The sequence below is a fragment of the Mustela erminea genome, chromosome 1, assembly GCF_009829155.1.
Source record: "Mustela erminea isolate mMusErm1 chromosome 1, mMusErm1.Pri, whole genome shotgun sequence".
Lineage (NCBI taxonomy): Eukaryota > Metazoa > Chordata > Mammalia > Carnivora > Mustelidae > Mustela > Mustela erminea.
In genome coordinates, this window is record NC_045614.1 from 114,224,995 (window position 1) to 114,246,565 (window position 21,571).

Consider the following 21,571-nt stretch of genomic DNA (forward strand, 5'->3'; position numbering starts at 1 on the left):
GTGCCCGGCACCAAGGTTCATTATAGCCTCATGCACAGAGATCAGTAGCCCTTTTCATGAGGAAGCTCATGAGGAGGCTCAGAGAAAAGGCATTTGAAGACTTGAGAACCTAGGGTGTTCGGCATTGCCACTGGTGGCCCCTGGCTCTTAGTGGGACTGCAGCCTTCAGGGTCCAGCGGAGGCCCAGACCAGATGGATGCTTGGTCAGGGGAGGCACCTGGCGTATGTGGCTTGTCTTGTGGTTTTATTATCCTCTTCACCAGAGCCATAAATCTGCTCTCATCTCCCTGGCCATCAAAGGGTCCTGCTGCTTCTAGGTCTGAGTTTCCATCTCTGTCCCTGCTGAGGTCTTCCCTCACTGGTCTCCCGCACCAGCCCCGCCCAGGAGGAGCCAGGGGGCATTGCTCTAGCTCCTGGCTCTGATCCATTTCTGTGCTGGGACCCCTGCAGCCACCCTGGGGTGACAGGGTTGGGCTGCCAGGCCCAAGGCTTAGCTCAGTTTGGGGACAGAAGGGCGCGTCCAGGGGAGGACCTGCTTCCCCAGGAGAAATGGAATGGCAGATGGCTCGGGCAGCTGGTCTTTGGAACCTTGCAGCTTCAGAAGCAAAAGTGATCTGATAGGGCCCAGGCCCAGCTCGCCTCCTGGCACCTCTGAGCGCTGACCACGGACAGACACAGCTGCTCCCTACCCCAGCGGCCAGCCTAGTGGTGCCCAGCTGTGTTGCTGCCAAGGGCAAAGGCAGCATTGTTGACTTCTGGGCCTGAAACCCAGCCAGGGCTGTGGGTGGGAGGAGATGAGAATGGATCCCGCCCGCATGTGAGTGCTGCCCCTGGCCAGCTGGACACTTTTCTACAGAACACTGGACACTTTTCTACAGAACACTGTCTTGGCCAGGTGCTCCTATGGACACGGCAGGTCTCTGCCTTCGGAGCTCACTGTCTAGCACAGGAACTGAGAGAATTTAAAATAGGTCTTAGTGCAAAGGAACCAAGGAATTAAATCTTTGTCAAAAAATGTACTCTGAGCGGCGGCTGAGTGACTCAGTTAAGTGTCCGACTCTTGATTTCAGTTCAGGTCATGATCTGGGGGTCATGAGATTGAGCCCTGCCCAGCAGGGAGTTTGGCTGGGAGTCTGCTTTATATTCTCTCTCCCTCTGCCCTCTCCCCCTCTGAAAAAATAAATACGTGAACTAAAAAAAAAATGTACTCCAAAAACATGAAGCACATGAAGATGTGCCAGCCTTGTCACATCTATCTATGGAGTCAGCCACCCCCAGGTCCTCCCCTTCTGCATCCAGGCAGGAGCGCCTGTGCGCACTGTGTCCTGCAGAAGCCAGACCAGCTTGTCGTTGTTCGAGATAGTCACTACAATCTGTTTTGTAGGAGTTAATAAGACCACTTATTAAAAAGTAAACCTAATACTGAACTTATTTTTTCCTGCTGTTGTAACCAGGTACAGAAGACCTTTGCTGTGCCGGGCACTGCCTGGGCCAGCACCTCCCTCCCGCGGATGTAAAGGCCACTAGTGGCCTGGCTGGAGGTGACCAACCTGCACTGGTTCTGGGTGTCTCAGGCCCCTTAGAGTTGCCTGGAGACTAAAGAGGGAGTACTGAAGCAAGGGCTGGGACTTGGTTTCCGATACCCAGCACATCCCAGGTGTTCACATCTGGATCACATCTGGATCCAATTTAGCAGTGGAGAATGGCCAGGACATTCCAAGCAGCACAGGACAATGGCAGCGGCCCCTGAAGAGTCGGGAGGGCTGACTGATCCTGAGCCAGGTGGTAACCGTGTCCTCTATTCCAGACAGGAGTTCCAGGCCTGGACCGGAGTGAAGCCGCCAAGATCCACAAAGGCAAGACCGACCACAGTCATCACAACCCACAGCTCCAGATGGGACAGCAGCCCCGGGGGTGGCTTCCAGGTCAGCCTGAAATGGGTGTGGCAGGGTAAAGGGCTGGGCTCCCGGCTGCAGAGTGTATGGGAACAGAGGCCCCTTTTCCAGGTTAGGGACTAGGAGTCGGATTTTGATGATGCAAAATGGCATTAGGGCCAAGGACAGTAGTGTCTGAGCACTCAGTCATCCTTCAGCAGAGAGCCACAGTGGTCCTTTTTGCTGGCCAAGGTGGGGCATCTCCCTAGAGCGACTTTCTGGCGAGCAGGGTGTCCCTTTCCCTCCTAAATCCCAACCTACCCTTGACCACTGAGCAGTAACAGTGAGCCTTCCGTGTCCTTTGCATTTGTGTTAGAAGATGGAAGGGAGGTTGGGACTGTTCAGCTTCCTGATTGCACCCAAAGGAGGCTTCAGGGAGCAGAACAAAAGGTCCAGGTGCCATATTTGACCTAATGCAGTGACCTGCCCCGTGCATGTTTCCCACACAGACCCTTTAGGTCAGCAGTCTCAACTCTTGGGATGACAAGAGGCAGAGATTTTCTTCCTGGAGCTGGGATGGGAGGTGGTGGGGAAGGAAAGTGGAGGGAAAGGCACACTGATATGGGGCCACATTTCATTTTTCAGGCCCCTGAGGGGAAGAAGAAGTTCACCCCTAACCCATCAGCCATCTTTCAGGCTTCAGCTCCCCGGATCCTCAATGTGTAACTGGCCACACTGGCGCCAAGATGGGGCTGTCTTCGGCCACTCAGGGACTGGGTGAGATCCTGGGATGGCCCCTCTGCTGTGTGGGGCAAGGCCCCTATTTCTTACTGTGGGCACCACTCCTCCCCGGCTGCCACCGGGCTGTGGGGCCTGGCACGGATGGACACGGTAGCACCCAACTCAGCTTTGGGCCTCAATCATCCTCTTTTTCCTTGAGAAGTGTACAGAAGAAGGCTTCAGATCTTTTAATTGCCTCTTTTGGCCTTCCTTCAGTTTTTAAATCTGAAGAACTTAAGGATCAATTCTGTTGTAAACAGAATTGGTCTGTGCAGGCTGAGGAACACAGACATAACAGGTGCTTGAAAGAACCAGTCTACTTATAGTTGTTTTCCCAGGCTGCATGAGAACTTTGTGACCTATGGTAACCCAAGGGGACTGTCCTTGGAGATGCTTACAAATGGCTACACATTCAGGTTGAAGAGATCTTGGGTTATTACCTGCATGTGACTCACCATGATGCTGAGTAACTAGAATGTCATTTCCCAAAGGAACAGAGTATCAATCACAGGGTTTCAATTTCAAAGACATAATTTAGGTCCCAGATGGCCCTTATGTTTTTTCTTTTTTTGAAAGATTTTATTTATTTATTTGACAGAGAGAGATCACAAGTAGACAGAGAGGTAGGCAGAGAGAGAGGGAAGCAGGCTCCTTGCTGAGCAGAGAGCCTGATGTGGGGCTCGATCCCAGGTCCCTGAGATCATGACCTGAGCCGAAGGCAGTGGCTTAACTCACTGAGCCACCCAGGTGCCCCGACCCTTATGTTTTAACAAAAAGCTTCTTCTGAGGAGTGCTCGAAGTGATGAATGAATGTCCTTGACCTTGTAGGTTTCTGAGCCCCACATTTTATTACTAATTCCAGTTTTTTCCCTTACAGTTGATGACTAGAAGGAACACCATACATACTGGCAAAGAACTGGGAGCATTTTTTGGGACGAAGTGGCATTAGCCTCATTCTCTGAAAGACTTTAACATGTTATCTACACCTAGATGACTCCCACCCTGCTCTCTCACTTACAGTTGGGGGAGCTCACTGTGAGGAGGCAGCTGTCGGCTTTGGAAAGCTGCCTCCTTTGCCGGTAAGTCCCAGCCCACATGGCCATGCAGAGCGAGCCTGGCCCAGTTTGCACAGCCGGTGGTCAAACATTCGAAGGCATTTCTGTCCGCTCTTGGAGATTAGAGGCACAGGCTAAGGACAGTTCTTGGTAAGGAAACTCCAGGATTTCCCTGTGGGTCTTCTTCCCTCTCCAGCCCCCACGCACTGTGTCTGGTGAGCATTTAGTTAAGCCACAGCCGCGGACCTCCTGTTTCCCAGCCCCTTGGACGACTTGGAGCGGGGCTGGTCCCTCAGAGGGAGGGCTGGCTCTGGCTGGCACAGCCTTCCTCTTAAGTGCAGCAAAGGAAATGCTCTGAATCATTCTAAAGGCAGAACCAAAACCATATGCTTACACAAAGGGTTCTATTATTTCTGACTTCATTGGTTTGCATGTTAGATGTTTCTAAGAAAAAAGAGACTGCCTGCTGCTGTGCATTCTGTGGGAAATGAACAGATTAACCGTACAATCTCAGATTTTACTAAAATGCAAAAATGTACTGTTACAATTTCTTGTTAGCTTATTTCTTTAATTATAAACCTGGAGCGCCTTCTCATATGTCTTTATCATCCTCTCGGACTTTGGCGGATCGTGGCTATGACTGGTTGCCCCTTGATGGCTGACAAATCCCAAGGTCTCTCCGTTTGGACTGCCATCCACAGTGGTGTCTTACACGGTATTCACAGGACACACCAACCTCCCCTCTTTCATGTGCACCACCCTCTGCACCCCTGAAGCTAGGGTGAAAAGGTCCTCTTTAAGCTAGTCTTGGGCTAACTCCCGACTTCTCTACTCACTGTGAGCAGCTTCCATTTCCTTATCTGCAGAGTAAGGAGAACACCCCTACCTAGAACACCCCAAGGTAGGAGAACACCCCTACCTTGCTAGTAGGAGTTTCTGTTTATGTTTATAGTATAGTGAATGGCCAGCAAAGTACAAACATGACAATTGTGCAGACATGACAACTGTCCTTTCCTGCCCAGGCCCCCCTCCTTCTCAGGGAGCTGGCTCTATTCTCACTTGCAGGTTTGGCCCATCTGAAGCCACTGACAGTCTTTCTCCCTAGACCCTGCTTGTGTCCCCCTTCTCTCCCTGAGAGCCTGCAGACCAGACCGAAAGGCTGTACCTCAGCCGGATCCCACAGGCCTGCCTTTCCTGGCAGCCTTGGCACCAAAGCAGCGGGAGGACCCCTGCCTCACGTGGCCTGCCTCTGAAGGCAGACTGCATGCCCAGGAACCTTTTTGGAATGCACCAGAACAGACAGCTTTTCACCAAACCCCAAACTCGATAATCCTCTTTATTAGGCTTCATTATTAGAAGACTCAGGTTCTGAAGAAGGAACTTCCACCCACTCTAGGTCTTAGTAAGGCCTAACCTCCCATTAGGCTTTCCAAAGCAACTGGGACAGTAGTCTCGGGCGTGTGGTACTGACCACATACATCATACACATATATAAAAGAGGAAAATGCAATGAATACTAATGGTGATTATCTTTGGGAAGGGGGATTATGGGTAACTAAATTTTTTACACCTTACTATATTTGCTAAAGTTTCTATATAATAAGCATTTTGTATTAATTCTGTAAAGAGTAATGTTTTTAAAAATAAAAAGTTCAATCTGTCAGCTAATTTCAGCCAGAAGCAAGCATTCAGTATCAGTGATTCCATAACCAGTGTTAGCACTGCCAGCAACTGCCAGAACTTGCCCTGAGGATGCACTGTGACACCCAAGTGGAGTGGTGCCCCTGAAGTCCTCCCCCACAGCCGCTGAGACCAAGGTCCCGCCTTGTGCTCCATGGTGCTTCAAAACTCAGAAAAACCCAGTACAAATGAGGATACTTTCATACCTGTACTAACACCAGGATTTTCAGCCAAACTCCTAAAAAGGAGCTTTTGAAAAACCTTGACCCTACAGCCCACCTGGGCAGACGGGGGAATGTCCCCTTTAGTGGGGTCAGGTCTGCCAGCGCTGTTCACACAGGCTTCTGTCAATAAGAGTGAGTCCCCAGCTGAGGAACTGCCTGGGACATGAATCTCTGTCCTGAGGCTCCAGTCAAAACCGTGGCTGAGATCAACCTTCAGGAAAGGAGCCTAAGCAACACCCCTATTCTCCTTACCCTGGACATTTCGATTCCCTAAAGGCTGAGGCGAATTCTGGTCCCAGGAAAGCTACGGATCTGGAATTCCAATGCCTCTGCCCTGCAGAACTTCCTGCCTTTGAAGAACCAAAGCTTTCAAAGCCCTTAGTCTTGTTAAGGGTGGATGTAAAAAGTGGTCATTTCTGAAATGTTTCTGCATTTTTGTTTTTTTATTTTTTTTTTAGCCATTCTGCTAGCAGATGGTCACAGCAGGACTGTGTCCCCGGAGTAACTTCTTCCAGACCTCAGCAGAGACCAGTTCCAGCTTTCCAGACAGACCAGTGTGCTTCTTCCTTAGACAACAGGAACGGTTTCCCTCCTTGCCTTGGCTTTGAGGAGGTGCCGAGGTCCATTAGGTAGTTTTCCTTTGCCCCAAGCTGTCAGAAACCCTTAACTTCTGGGTCAGTGTGCATCTTCTAAATTTTTTTTCCAGACTTTTATGTAACTGTAATCCTTTATCTTGTATAGCTGCAAATTCTTGGAAAGAAGTGGCAGGATTAATGTAAACACAAATACCTATACCTCTGCCCGATCCCAGCTCCTTCAGACCTCATGGAAGAACCACCTACCAAAGTGTAGTGCTTCGAACTCAGAAAAACCCAACACAAATACTAAAAGATTTATTGTAGATTTTGTTACACAATTATGTTACATGTTATGATACAAATACATCTGAAACATTAACACATATGGGAACTTTTAAATGATTTAATATTCTTTTGCAAAAAGATAATTACTTTAGGCTTTCATACCTGTAATAAATCGATCTGTTCTCATTGGGATCAAATCCTCCATCCTGTAGAACTGTCACAGTCCGCTGCTGAATAAATTTATCCACCTGTCCACTGGCCTTGCTTACAGCGGTTAATGTATAGAGTATCTGAGCCTTTATGCACTAAACTTTTTTACTGAGCCCGGGCATGCCTGATGCCTTATTGAACAGGTTTCCTTGTGCACCTGCAATCCTCGGAGGCTGAACAGAGAAGGGCAGATCTCTTGGTCACTTCCCTGCCTTCTGTTCCTGACCCAAACGTCTACACAACTCATGTTGTTCACTGGGTAAGTTTGATTCACAAACTTCAAATTTCCTTTGAGCAGATTCCTCACAGAATAAATTCTCTCCTTTCCTTCGACACAGACTATGTTAGGACAAAGTATCTGTAATGCAACTGAGTATCACACAGGCCCTATGGACCCTCCTCCTCCTGTTCACTTCTCCCGCCAAGAGGGCTCTGCATCTGGGCACAATCTATTCTCACTGCTTCTGAGCACTGACATTCCTATCTCGTGGCTTCGGCAGTCATTTCTCTCTCTTTAAGGCACTCACAGTGTTTCCTTGAAACGCTTTTCTTTGGAAAAGCCAAGTGGAAAAGAACAGGGCACTAAGTCCACTGACAGGAGTCACCATCCCAGCAGGCCTGGCCCAGGGGCTGCTCCCCACTGGTCCCTCACCATGGGGTGACCTGCATACCCCGTGAATGCTGTGGAACCAGCTCTGCCTGACACACACAAAGCTGATCCAGGTCGGCCAGGTGCCTGGGATTTGCGGGTGTTCTCTATTACTGACCTATGGAGAGCTGCTTGGTTATAGTCAGACCTTTCCCAGACGGACGTTTGCTGGGATCTGCCTACCCCTTGACGGTGCTGACCTTGGCTGCAGTAATGTCCCTGTGCTCCATGGAAACACTTCTGCACAGCGTGTGGGCTACCCCATGCCACAGCCACCGGATGAGGGCAGGAAGCCCCGCCTGGCTCCAGAGGTTACCAGGGTAACCGCAGGAGCTGCCTGTAGCCCCAGAATAGGTGGACCACCAGTGTGGCCCAAGGTACCCCTTGACACCCAGAGAAGGACCTGCTGCACGTGGCCTGGCCCAGCTTGGAGACTCTGTCCCAAAGCTTTTCCAGAGAGCGAGCAAATGCAAGCTGACAGAGCACACATCCCCTCACAGCTTCATTCTAGACTCAGAAACTTCTGTCCTAAAGGGATCTGATCTGGGACCGAATACTCCGGTGTTACAGTGATTTAAGTGGAGGCAATGGTTTGGTAGCCATAATATTTCGAGGCACACAGACAATCACCTCCTTCCCCAAAGAGAAGAGTCGTCGCAGTTCGAAGCTTCGGATACATCTGCAAATCCTGCTTTTCTAAGGGCATCTTCATTCCATTCACTGGTCTTCATTCAATATCCCCATGTGTTTATTTGTGAGAAAGTCCAGAAAAGGAATGTTACAAATGGCCTGGTGAATGTTACTCACTGTAATTTCTTTGGGAATCCTGTCCAAAAACAAAGCATGTTAGGTGCAATTTTCTAAAGTATTTAATAATTTAATCAATTTATCAAAAGGGCTTCCACCCACCCCCACCCTCCCAGAAGGGAACAGAGCTGAGGCACGATTTAGGGCCTCCTGGCACGGGGGAGGCCAGGTCCATGTTCTTGCTCGCTCTCCTTTCCCATTGATTTCTTTAGTTTTGGTAAAGACCGGCCTGCCCTCTTCACAGCCAGCCCAATCTAGGGAACTTCCCAGTCCCAGGCACTGGCTGAACAATGAAGAAAAAAAGCCTCTGAGGATTGAGAAAAGAGGAAGGAAGTAAAGGACAGCAAAACAGCACAATGTTTTCTCCGTCCGTCTGAGCCCGCTGAGCTGACCCAAGGGCTGCTGAACTGTGGAAAACTGCGGGACCATGGTTCCGTCTGTCGGGCAGGGGATACGGAGCCGAGCCAGGCCAGGGGGATAAATGTCCCTGTCAACGGCGTCCCAGCCACCCTAGCTCCACAACTGCGATGACGGAGGCGAGCAGAGCCACAGAAAGCACTCAGCCCACACTCTTGGGCTTCACACACGACAAAGAACATTCCCAAACTCCTGTTTCTCCTTCCTTCTTTCTTAAAGAGGTCTTCTGCACTGCCCCATGTATTCTAATCCCGTGAAGTCTGACCTAAGTCCTCTGATGTAGGCCTCTTTATGTCCTCCGATGCTTTTGATACAGTTTTACAAATTTAGGACAGGCTTGAAGGATACTGGAATAAAATACTTGTTTCCCTGGAAAGGAATGCCAGGATGTGGAAAAACAAAAGGGCTGTCTGCCATGCTCTAGGGCCTAGGAAAAAGGCAAAACTCCATGTCCCGACCAATAATGATAAGGGGGCAGCAAAGCAGTAGTGAGCGGGTGAGCGTTAGGGCAATGAGGCCCTCCATGTAAGTGTTGGGCAAGCCAGGGAACGGGAACATTCAGAGCCTGGTTTCCTGACTTCTAAAAAGGGGGCAGAATTCTCCCACGAAAAACAAATCAGGTAGCGTATATGATGTCTGACCCCCACATCTAACACATCACAGTCAATATTATCTTTTCCTTATAAAGAACTGGCATTTGTTTCACCCAGTAGTGGAAGAGAGTCCTAATGAACAGTGTGTCTGAAGGAGTGACTAGGAAGATACAGACCTCTGGGTAAAGCTGAGCTTTCACAATCACAAGAGTCTCGAAATGACCAAGCAGACTCCTAAGTTTGTCTGGTTCTGAGAACGTCCCAAACACGGACACCTCCATCTCCAACTGGATGAGGTAGAAAACCTCTTCATGGGCACCTAAACTGTCAGGAAGTATCTGTAACCCTAGTACCACTGAGGAAAGAGATCTCAGTACCTGTTGTGAGATGCTGTCCGGTATCCAACCGCCAAAGCCTGTCTCAGGATGTCACTCACCAGCTGCTCCGTGGCCTATGACAGAAGATAGGATTACTCTTGAAAATGGCCATGTGCCTGCTGGTGAGGAGGGACACATATGACCTCATCCCGTATACAAAACTTTGCAAATAAATGTATCTAAGGATCAAAACTCCTTAAGGAAAAACTAAAGGTCCAAATAATAGACCACAAATATTAGGTTACAAAAATAAAGCCCAAGATTCTGAGAAATTATGAACAGGGGGGGAGGGGAATTCATTAATCAGACACTGTTTTTAAGGAAAACAGGTTGGGGGGGCACCAAGGTGGCTCAATCCGCTGGGCATCTGCCTTTGGCTCAGGTCATGAGCCCAGGAACCTAGGCTCAAGCCGGTCTTGGGCTCCCTGCTCAGCACTAAGTTGCTTGTCCCTCTGCCCCTCCCCCAGTCTGCTTGTACTCTCCCTTAAATACATAAAAGCTTAAAAAAAATCTGGGTTATTTCTATTTTTTTAAAAAAGGAAAACCAGTGAGGGTTATTTGTGAGTTATCCCTGCTAGGAGAGGGGTCTGACCAGAAAAGTAGCCGCAGGGCTACATCAGGATGGGTAAGGAAGCTGGTTTGTCATCCTCTTGCCCAGGGTTGGGACAATTGTGGCTGTTTCTCTGTTGTTGTGACATGTGGGGAAAACCCAAGGCTTTGCTTCTGTCACGTCCTAAAGCAGCGAGAACACTCATCTCATATTGCTTCAGAAGGCACTAGAAAGTATCATTCGAGTGACGTCAGCACAGAAACTTGTAGATGCTTTCACACTCAGAAGACCCACTATATAGTTCTTTTAAAAATCAGAAAACAGGGGCACCTGGGTGGCTCAGTGGGTTAAGCCTCTGCCTTCGGCTCAGGTCATGATCTCAGGGTTCTGGGATCAAGCCCCGCATCGGGCTCTCTGCTCAGCAGGGAGCCAGGGAGCCTGCTTCCTCCCTCTCTGCCTACTTTGATCTCTGTCTGTCAAATAAATAAATAAAATCTTTAAAAGAAAATCAGAAAACATGAAGCCCGATTAAGATGAAAAATCCTAAAACTTACGATCTCTGTTCCATTTCTGCCCCATCCCCTACTCAGAACAGCCCCGGACCCAGGCTATCCTGCCCACTGGCACCTCAGTGCCCCAGCCCCAGGCGGCAGCTGCTCACAGGCCTGCTGCAGCCGGCACCCACCTTTAAAATCATGTCCTCCACCACCGATGCATACACGTTCTTGTGAAGCGCCACAGGCTGCAGGGTGATCCCGATCTGGAAAAGCGGAAAAGCCGTTTGTTCCTATCTCCACACTGAAAACCACCTCTCTCCAAACAAGCACACTTCTCAGATATCCAAAGAGCTGGCTGGCTGAAAGAGTAACTCTACGAGTACTCTGGACAAAACTCCGCAAGAGTAACACAAAATTTAACACCTGGGAGAATACACGGTCCTCTCTGTTTCTGAGTGGTTGTTAAACATGCTATTAGAGTCCTCCTTTTACCCCCAAATGAAGAACATGGCCAGGATTTGCCAGGAATCCTGATAGTGGAATCAACCCACTGGGAAGCTTAGAATCAGACTTCAGGGGCTGTTTGCAAAAGGTGATGAAGAGACAGCTGGCACCTGTGCTCACCCCATCTTGGATTTTCTTGTCTAAATGAAACAAACACCGCCTCCACTCGGGGTCCCAAGCAGCTGTACTGGGTACAAGTGGGCAGAGGCTGCCGCACTGCTGAGCTCTGCTAGAGGCCAAGAGGGGATTCTCTCCTGTGCCACAGGGTAACACGTGCGCCCACCCATACCACAGGCAGGGCCCCTGGGAGCTTGAAAAATGTCAGAGAAGGCTTGGCCTCTCAAGTATTAGGACATGTGCCTCAGAAAGGAGTGGCGCTTCCACAGAGGCAAATACCAAAGACAAAAGTAAAAAACTATCTATCCCGGGCACCTGGGTGGCTCAGTGGGGTAAAGCTTCTGCCTTCAGCTCAGGTCCTTTTTTTTTTTTTTTTTAAAGATTTTGTTTTTCTTATTTATTTGACAGAGTGAGAGAGATCACAAGCACGCAGAGAGGCAGGCAAAGAGAGAGAGGGGGAAGGAGGCTTCCTGTGGAGCAGGGAGCCCGATGTGGGGCTCAATCCCAGGACCCCGGCATCAACCTGAGCCGAAAGCAGAGGCTTCAACCCACTGAGCCACCCAGGCACCCCTAGCTCAGGTCCTAATCCCAGGGTCCTGGGATCCAGCCCCACACCAGGCTCTCTGCTCGGTGGGGAGCCTGCTTCCCCTTCTCTCTCTGCCTACTAGTGATCTCTGTCAAATAAATGAATAAAATCTTAAAAAAAAAAAAAAAAAAAGGAAAAAAAGAAAAAACTATCTATCCCTAGCTGCCTCTGCTTCAATTCCATGGCCAGTAAGCAACCTCTTCACGTGGAGTTCGTTTTCTTGCCCTGATGGGTGGCGGGGGGGGGGGGGGGGGATGCCCAGAGAGCACACCCCAAGTTCACTAGGCAGAAGAAATTCACACCTTTACTTCACCAGGCAAGTCTGGCATCCACGTACAAGACTGAAGGTCTGGCTCGTGACCAAGAAACAGCAGAGGCCACAACCCCTACCTTCTGGGTGATGTCACCAATAAATTCCGACCCCAGTGTTGGTGGTAGGTAGAACTTCATTTCTTCCTGCTTCTCTTCCTGTTCTTTTTTGATGCTGATCTTTACCGGCTCCGGGAGGCTGAGGATGTCCACCTCCTCTTCATTCTCTGGCTCTCTTTTCTGAAACTGCTGCAGGTCCTCCAGTCTCCGGCAGAGGCTGTCGGCAGAGGAGAAGGACGACGGGCACTCTAAATGAGAGGGGGTCAGTCTTAGGACAGCTGTGCTGGCCACAGGAAGGACCTACCATCTCTGTAAGACCAACAGTCCGAGCGAGACCCAGAGAAGGAGGGTCAGTATCAAGGGAGCCGACCTTCTTTCCAGTTCTTGAATACTGTGGATCTGTAACTGTGAGAACTAGGAATTTATGAGACAGACAAGCACAGAGACAGGTGACTCATGTTACCTATATAGGTGATGCGACTGCAATCTAAGACAAAACAGTATGTAATTTGGACTCACACCACCAAAATCTAGGCCATGCCCTGAAGCCCCAGATACTAACGACTAAGCCATTTTCATATCGTTTAAGTCTGGAAAATCTTAAAGTACACAGCGAGGAAAATAAGTATCACCCAGCTGAGCCCCTCTCACTGCTCAGAGGCTAGTACGTTAACACAGAGTACACACTGGGCGTCGTCTTTAAGACGCTGATGTACACAACGTCTAACAGAGAGTACAAAGCCGGAGGGGACCTCAGAACCTTCCAGCGCATCCTCTCACCTTAGGGATGAGGAAGTGAGGTCCACACCAGGTACAAGATGGGCTTAGGATACCCAGGCAGGCTGGTGGTGATGGGGCATCCGGCTTCTAGCTTCTTCTGTTTCACTGACTGGCGCTTACAAATTCACCAGTCACTGTAACAGAACGCCTGTGTGTGTGACGTGCTGTGCTTCCCATCTGCTGCCAGTGAAGCACGGAGATGACCAACATGCTTTCTGTCCTCCGAAGAACTTACATACTTATTTCTGACAAACCAGTAAGGTTCTGGAATTAGTGTTGCTGGATTTCAGAGAAAGAAGAGGTCATCCTGCATTAGGGCTCCCAGGAAAGCTTCATGGAGGAAATGGAACTTGTGCTAAGTCTTAAGAACACCCGCCTCCTTCACACACACACTCCCTGTGCTCCAGGCTCTCTCAAACTGGGAGGTGGAGCTCCTGCTTTTCTAGAAAAGTGCGGTTGGGAGGAGAAAACAACCCTTCTTATTCTTTACGGTGAAACTCAAAAATATTCTCCCCACGTATCCTTTATGCCCTGCTCCCACCCCCACAGAGCACAACTGTTTGTTTACCATAAAACAATTCATCTCATCTGCAGTACTAATTAGTGGTTTCCATCTGTGTCTCCAGCACTGGGTATGTCCCAGCGAGGTCTGGAGATAAAGTAACACATAAGACAGCGCCTACATCTTCGAGGAGATAGGGTAGACCTGTCTATGGGGGTCAAAAGGTCACAAAGGAAGGAGAAGTCAGTTCCATCTGGAGGAAAGGAAGGGGATCAGCAAAGTCTTCAAAGAAGAAATGATGCTAAGGAGGGGGACCCTGGAACAAACAGTGTGTGTCTGTCGTATGCCACAGGCTGGAATATTCCCAGCTGAGGCCCAATGCTGGGGACACTCAGGCACAAATAGTTCTGTAGGGGCTGTACTGGGACCAGAGGAAGACAGAACACACAGCTAGAGGTGAGCCAAGGCCCCTGTTCTTCAAGTCCTCCAGGGCTGAAGCGGCGCAGCCCAAGAACCTTGGAAGCAGAAGAGTTGAGCGCCTGTTCCATGAAACCACCTCTCAGGCTACTGACAGACCCAGGGAGCCCCACTGAAGGCATACCTGGCTCGCTGTCGATCTGGGTCAGCACGTCCTCAATAGAGTCCCCGTCGCTCCTCAAGGTCTCGGGATCGGGTGGGGTGTAGCCGTGACAGCGACACCAGTGAGCAATGTGCTTGGTTTTAAGGGGAGTCAGGTGGTGAAATCTTGGATTCTTCTCCAGGATTTCTTGTAAGACTTTTCGCATGGTCATTGCTCTTTGCCACTTAAAAAACAATTTTTTTTTTAATCATGATCAATTTTAAACTTCACAGTGTGTTCAAATAAATCACCCAACTGTAAATGACCCTGCTAACTGAACTTGTTAGAATTTTTTAAAAAATCTGATTGTATTTTTAAAAAGTTTTAAAAAGAAGCCAAGGAACTTCTACCTGATGTTCATGAAATAACACTGAAATTCCTAGGTGTGGCCTAAAAGGTTTTCCATCTTGTCTCCACCTTTGGTCTCCAGCTTCCCTCTCCCCTCTGAACTTCTCCAAACCCATCACACTAACTTTCTCACAGCTTCCTAAGCATATGCTTTAGGCTGTGCCACTTTCTCCTAGAGCCCCACCACCGGGCACAGTAGCAGCCACATTTTAAGTACTCAACAAATACTTGGTTTCATTTTCATATAGTGAAAGAAAATCATAAAAGATGTTTAGAATTTTTATCAACGCAGAAACAAGTAGACCTATCAAAGGCTAGCAGCTACAAGTGTTTGAAGACTGAGATTTTAAATGGAGGAAAAAATTCTACCATTAAATATTTAACAAAATGCACTGTAAATTTTATCACTCTTCTGTCAGACGAGGTTTATGGAAGCAGCCAGAATGCACGTATGTTCTGGTTACCGTCTCCCCAGGCTCTGGGAAGCCCGCAGAGCGACTGGGATTACCTCGGCAGCTCTCCTTTTCCCAATGTTCCAGCCATAATACTGCTCCACAGACTTCGCAGAAAAACAGCTGGCGTCTTCACCTAGAACGCACATATCCGGCACATTCTGAATAAACTTATGGCTGCAGTCAAATTTTTTCGCTAGAGGTATGTCCTGAAGTTTCTCTAGACCTGTTTACGGGACCTGTGTTCCATATCTTGCCAAGCTCTCCTGCAGCCTAACACAGAGGCCTTCTGCCTAAAAGGGAAGGCATCTTATTTATCCGTGTGTATGCAAACAACACATACACCTCGGGGAACACATACGGCCTCTGGGGAACCGGCTTCATGGCAGAAGCCTGCCTACCCCTTGGGCGCAGTGCACATGGTGTGCTCCAGCAGGAGCAGATATGAGATCCAGCCCTAACTCACTGAGTAGCGTCAGGCAACCCACGGCACCTCTCTGGGCCTCAGTTTTCCAACCTGTAAAATGACTGTTGGGAAAGAAGTTTTCTGACCTGCCTTCCAGCTCTAATATTCTCTTTGTATTTAAAAAAATTTTTTTTTTTTTTTGTATTTAAAATTTTAAAACACAGAGATTTAAAAAAATTTTCCTGTGGGGCTAGGAAAATGTCCCTGAATGTGTACTTTGAACTACATCAGAATGACCCCCAGGCTTCAAGAACCAAGGGAAAAGAGGTAATTTCTTTGCTGTTAGAAAAAAAATAAGCAGGGCAGGCTGTACTTGGCCTATTGTTTTCATAATCCCATCAATGTAATATGATAATCTGCTTCCTCCATTGCCTGTAAACGTCTGCAGTCATCTTGCTCGAGTGCACACACCTAAGTATCAACAGGCTACCTGCCCCCTAAAGGCAGCAGGTTCTGTCAGAATAACTGGGGCTGAGAAGCAAGTGTTTGTTTCAGTCTTGCTGACAAGGGGCAGTGACAGCAGACTTCATTGCCAGAAGTCCTGCATAATCATGCCTTCAACAAAGTGAGGTACAGTGGGTGACAGAAGATTAATGGCTCTGGAGTCAAACAGACCGAGGTTAGTATTCTTCCTCACCACCCACAGCTAGTGATCTTGAGCAAGTTACTTAACCTTGCTTGTCCTCAGTTTTCTCATCTGTAAAAATGGGAGGTGATACCGACTATCCCACGAGGAACAGTAAAAGTACAGAGCCTGCAGAGTCTGGCACATTGTAGGCAAATGATTATTTCTTTCCTTATTAAAAACATTAAAAACTATGCAGTTTTAATTATATACACAACAGACTTATAATTTACATACAATAAAAGACCAACTGGTTGACCAAGATATTGTGAATTCTAAGATCCTGAAAATGAACTATAGTTAGAACCCAAACCACCTCAGTAACTCCCTCATCCGTATTGCTTTATAATGTAAGATGATTCAAGGTGACTCAATATCCCAATCAGTTCACAGCTTTAAAAATGCATCCGTATATTCAGATAATGGTCTTACTTTTTGCAGTGACTAAGGGGATCTTCTTCACTACTGCTGTTAAGAGTTGCTGGATAGTTTCTAAATGGTCTATCCTGAGAGGGATTAAAAAAAAAAAAAAGAATAGTAAGGTAGAAAATACAACAGTTTCTAGCCATACACACACACACACACACACACACACACACGAAGTCATGTATATATTCCCTTCTTTCCAAGGGAATTAAAATAAACCAATTATATCGGGGATATCTTTCCTTCCACAGATAACATTCTAAACATAAACTAGATGAGACCCCAGAAATGCAAATTATACAAATATCATTTTATCTGTACTTTAAAATTAACTAGCCACATAACCTTTTTGCAGCTGACTGCCATTAGGACAGGACATTACTATATACAAATGCCTATTCTTAGGATTATTCCAGCTCATGCTGTCACCAATCATGTGAAAGTGGCTTAAGTTTCCACCATCCCCAATAATTTGACTTACTTCAAAATACATGAGCAGAGGTGGGTTCCCAATTTGGAAATTAGAAAATCTCATTAAGTATTTTCAGAAGAGTATGTACAACCCATGAAGAGGCATCTGTTTACAATCAGGCAGGTGTGTGGATACTCAGGTGTAAAATGTATACACACTCAAGAATTACACCACGGGAATTTCATGCCCAAGGATTCAGCAAAGAAAGCACATGCTGTCAAGCTCCGCTGGAGGGAGATCTGTCCCACCTGAGGCTTTGGAGGTGACAAACTGGAAAGTGATATGGAAGAGTTAAGTGAAGACCCCCCCGCCGTGCATCAAGAGCGAACACCTGCTCACTGCACGTGGGCAGAGGGCTTCCACCCTCCAAAGAGCTAACTTCTATACAGACACAACTCTACACAAACTCAGCTCTCACAGGCATGGGTTTCAAAAAGTACCCGGTAAAATACCAAATGCACAACTCCATTAGAAAGGAATGAAATAATTACTTGATGACATAGTTTCCCAGCTCAGAACTTTCTTCTGTTTTCACAGCTGTCTGACCCTCCTGGGAGAGGCAGCCTGGCCCAGGCACTTCTGGTTCGGTCTTTACTACAAAGGAAGAGCAACAAAAAAGAGCTGTCAGCCTTCAATGACGGAAGGACACGTGCAGGCAGAAACAAAAGCTCTTCCATGGAGACTCAGTAAGGACACTACCACACCAGCTGCTTGTAGGGACACAGCCAGGGGACTGAGATGGCGCCGAGCGTCACAGGATCAGCAGACAAGGGAAGAACTGTTACCGTGGGTCTCAGGGGGAGCAACACCAGGCTCGTGACAAGGCAGGGCAATAAAGTGGCTTTTTATATATTTCTTCAAGGGCCAAGCACACTGCTATGCGATAGCCCCCTCACTAAACCGCACACACACACACACACACACACACACTGCCACATTAAAATACAATGCTGGCCCGTTCTAAGTTCTAGTACCCTTTTGGATATCATCTTTCCAGCTAAGTTCCGTCAACTTTCGGCATTATCTTAGTGTTCTGACACATAAGACAGAAAGCAAAAATCTGATCTACGGTGCTTGGAAACAGTCAAGCCAAACACAGCAGGCTTGAATCTTACCAAATTTACTGATGGAAGATAGCAGTGTCTCAGGTGCACGTGCCTCCCTGTACTTTCGCAGTCTTCTGGGATCAAAAGAACATGACCACACACCTTCTACGTCTGCATCAGCTTCCCTGCCTTCAGTTTCTTCCCCTTAAAACTCACCTTGCATGTCAGCACATGACCTTTGTCGTGTCCTTTCTGTACTCAACATCCTCAGTACTTTCCTACATAACAAGGGTCTACAAATGAGATATGCTCCATCTCTCCCCTTTTTACTGATACATAAACTTGCATAAATGCACAAATACCAACTGTATGGCTCAACTGCCTAGGTACACGCCCATGGACACCATTCCAAACAAGATATAGAGTATTTTGGGGCACCTGGTTGGCTCAGTCAGAAGAGCATGGGACTCTGGATCTCGGGGTCATGCCACAGGGGGTACAGAGCTTACTTAAATAAACCTCCAAAAAAAAAAATAAAAAAGATGGCATATTCCTAGTCCTCAACCAGGCTCCCTATACTTCTGGTGGTTCCTGCCTGCCAAAGACAACCACCTTTCATCCACTTTGAACTTCACATAACTGGAATCACACTGTACATAATCCTGTCCATCAGCATTTTTTAGCTATTACAAATAATGCAATGGCCGTTCTTGCATATTTCTTTTGATGGATGGACGTACATGTGCACTTCCTGGAAGTATATTTGCTGGAACCGAGGGCAGATGTACAGTTAGCTTTATTAGGCAATGCCAAACTGCTTTCCTAAGTGACTGTATCAATTTACAGTGCCACCAGCAGTGCAGGCGAGTTCCAGCTGCTTTGCATCCTTGCCAAAACTCGGTATGGCCAGTATTTCGAATTTTGGTGCTCTAACAGCATCATCTCACTATGCCTTTAATTTGCATTTCCTTGATAACTAATGAGTTTGTACAACTTTTCACATCTCTCTGAGCTATCTGGATACCCTCTTCTGTGCAGGGTCTGTTCACATTTTTTGCTCTTAAAACATCTGTGCCCAAAGTCATGAAGACATTCTTATATTCTCTTCTAGAAAGCTTTACTGTTTAACCTTTCACAGAAGTTCATAAACAAACTCAAATTAAATTTTTAAAAAATATTTTATTTATTCATTTGATAGACAGAGACCACAAGCCGGCAGAGAGGCAGGCAGAGAGAGAGAGGAGGAAGCAGGCTCCCTACTGAGCAGAGCCCGATGTGGGGCTTGATCCCAGGACCCTGAGATCATAACCTGAGCCAAAGGCAGAGGCTTAACCCACTGAGCCACCCAGGCGCCCCAACTCAAAATAATTTTTGCTTATGGTGTAAGGTTCACTGTTTTCCTAAATGGATATATCTAATTAACCCAGCACTACTTATGGAAATGGACACCCTTTCCCTACTGAATGTCACAAATCAAGTGACCATAAATGTGTGAGTCTATTTCGGGGCTTTCTTTTCTATTCCATTATTCTATCTACTCTTGAATACAACACTATCTTAATACTGTAACATTATAGTATGTGTATTTGGTGGTCCAAGTCCCCTACCTTTTTGTTCTTCAAAACTGCCTCAGCTGTTCTGGGCCTTTGCATTTCCACATACATATCAGACTTAGCCTACTTCTATACACACACACACCCCCCCCAACACTGCAGGCATTTTGGCTGGGACTATATTGAGTCTGCATGTCATTTTTGGGGGGAGAACTGGTAACACGTCAGGCCTTTCTGTAAATTAATATAATTTATCATATTTATAATAAATTACAGTTGAGCCTTAAACAACTTGGAGGGTTAGGGGTACCAAATCTCTCCAGTCGAAAACACATCCATAACTTTTTGACTCCTCAAAAACAACTATTAATAGTGTACTACTGATTGGAAGCCTTAATGATAACATAAATGGTTGATTAACACATATTTTGAATGTTATATGTAATATATACTGTATTCTTACAATAAAGTTAGAGAAAAGAAAATATTAAGAAAATCATAAAGAAGAGAAAATATATTTTCTCTTAAGTACTGTACCGTATTGAAACAATTCTGTGTTAAGTGGACCTGCACAGTTCAAATCTGTGTTGTTTGAAGGGCCAACTGTATTTATAACAATAAGGTATATCCTCCCATTTATTTAGGTCTTTTCACTTCAGAACTGTTTAGTAGGTTGTTAGCATTTCATTTCTATATAAAAAATTAACTTTTTACATGTATATATTGATTTGTAGTACATGACCCTGCTAATTTCACTCCAATGACCCTGCTAATTTCACATATTCCCTCAATCCCTAGTGATTCCAAGACTTCAAGTATCAGAAGGAGGTACTCAGAAAAAGTTCACATACTCCAGTTCTGTAGGTACAAGTATACTCATGTTAATTGGGTCCTCAACTACAGAATTATATAATTAGCATTTTCAGGTTGACAGAGCTATTCTACTAGAGAATATGCTCTCACAGAATTGTGCACACAGGCCCAAATTGGAAACAACCCTAAAGTCCACCAAAAGGAGAAATGGCAAACAAATTCAAGTGTATTCCCTACAATGTGGAATACTATACAGGTACAGTATGTATGAATCTCCAAAACATTACAGTGAATAAATACAACCAGACATGCATGTGCTTCCACTCGTATAAAGTTAAAAAAATAGACACAACTGCTCAGTTGTAAGGGAAATCAGAACAGTGGCTGCCTATGGGGGTTGGGAACTGACTGGAAGGGGCACAGGTAATGAAAATTTCTGTATCTTGAAATGGAAAATGGGTTACATGGGTTTATAACAAAGTTCATCAGATGGTATGCTTAGTACCTCTGCATTTCAATACACAAGATTTTACCACAAATAAAATAAAAACAGAGATGCTCTGACCTCCGCCCAAAATCAACTGAATCCGAATCTGTATGAGGAAGGCCTATGAAACCTATCTGCTATTGAGGAGAAATGCTGGTCCAGGCTGATACCAGTTCTTTCCTCAGTATCTTCTGATCACAGGTTGGCAAACTTCCCTTATAAAGAACCAATCAGTAAATATTTCAGGCTCTATGGGTCCTATGACCTTGACTGGAACTTATCAACTCGACCATGAAAGAGCACCCACAGATCATATGTAAATAAATGGGAATGGCTGGGTGCCAACTAATTTTATTTTTAAAAAAGGCAGGAAAAAAAAAAAAAGGCAGGAGACCATAATCAGCAAATCCATTTTACTTGCTCATGCCATAAGTTACAAATCCACCTTTTCTCAAGACTACTGTGGAAGATCTGGCATGCCTGAAAAGCAGATGTACTTCAAAGTCTGACTGCACTGCTTTTTAACTTTGAAGGTTTGGGAAGGAGATATTTAATATCTCCAAACTTTAGCTTCCTCATCTGCAAAATGGGCCTACTAGCTATCTGAAAGTCCTGTGAGAATTAGTGATCTGTATAAAGCAGCTAACATGGTACCTGGTACACCTGAGGCTCTTAGCACATGGTAGCTCTCGGTATTCTAGATGTTTGTTACAGACCTAACCCACCGCACTAGCTCAGTCTGCTTAGTACTCAAAATGTCCCCCTGGCCAGCCTGCCAAAACCTGGCCCCTCTGAAGTTCCTTTACCACAACTATTCCTCCCAGATGAGT

The 21,571-nt window shown here is 46.7% G+C and overlaps 2 protein-coding genes across 13 annotated transcripts in view; one reads left to right on the forward strand and one right to left on the reverse strand.

Moving 5' to 3' along the window:
* Nucleotides 1–6,734, forward strand: part of MAP6D1 (MAP6 domain containing 1) — a 26,837-nt gene extending 20,103 nt beyond the window's left edge. For 2 of the 5 annotated variants that reach the window (XM_032339410.1, XM_032339402.1), the window contains 3 exons: nucleotides 1,808–1,925; nucleotides 2,520–2,651; nucleotides 3,532–4,591. In XM_032339410.1, the coding sequence (XP_032195301.1) occupies nucleotides 1,808–1,925; nucleotides 2,520–2,600 (199 nt within the window). In that variant the 3' untranslated portion in view covers nucleotides 2,601–2,651; nucleotides 3,532–4,591. Of the gene's footprint in view, nucleotides 1–1,807; nucleotides 1,926–2,519; nucleotides 2,652–3,256; nucleotides 3,279–3,531; nucleotides 4,592–6,071 lie in introns of those variants that run through there. The other 3 variants (XM_032339420.1, XM_032339429.1, XM_032339438.1) reach the window with 3 other exon arrangements.
* The window catches only part of YEATS2 (YEATS domain containing 2), a 120,313-nt gene continuing 105,235 nt past the window's right edge, over nucleotides 6,494–21,571 (reverse strand). For 6 of the 8 annotated variants that reach the window (XM_032339303.1, XM_032339328.1, XM_032339319.1 and 3 more), the window contains 8 exons: nucleotides 17,334–17,436; nucleotides 16,377–16,450; nucleotides 14,910–14,989; nucleotides 14,036–14,237; nucleotides 12,174–12,400; nucleotides 10,765–10,839; nucleotides 9,530–9,603; nucleotides 6,494–8,161 (listed from right to left, as the gene is read on the reverse strand). In XM_032339303.1, the coding sequence (XP_032195194.1) occupies nucleotides 8,053–8,161; nucleotides 9,530–9,603; nucleotides 10,765–10,839; nucleotides 12,174–12,400; nucleotides 14,036–14,237; nucleotides 14,910–14,989; nucleotides 16,377–16,450; nucleotides 17,334–17,436 (944 nt within the window). In that variant the 3' untranslated portion in view covers nucleotides 6,494–8,052. Of the gene's footprint in view, nucleotides 8,162–9,529; nucleotides 9,604–10,764; nucleotides 10,840–12,173; nucleotides 12,401–12,932; nucleotides 13,178–14,035; nucleotides 14,238–14,909; nucleotides 14,990–16,376; nucleotides 16,451–17,333; nucleotides 17,437–21,571 lie in introns of those variants that run through there. The other 2 variants (XR_004284924.1, XM_032339351.1) reach the window with 2 other exon arrangements.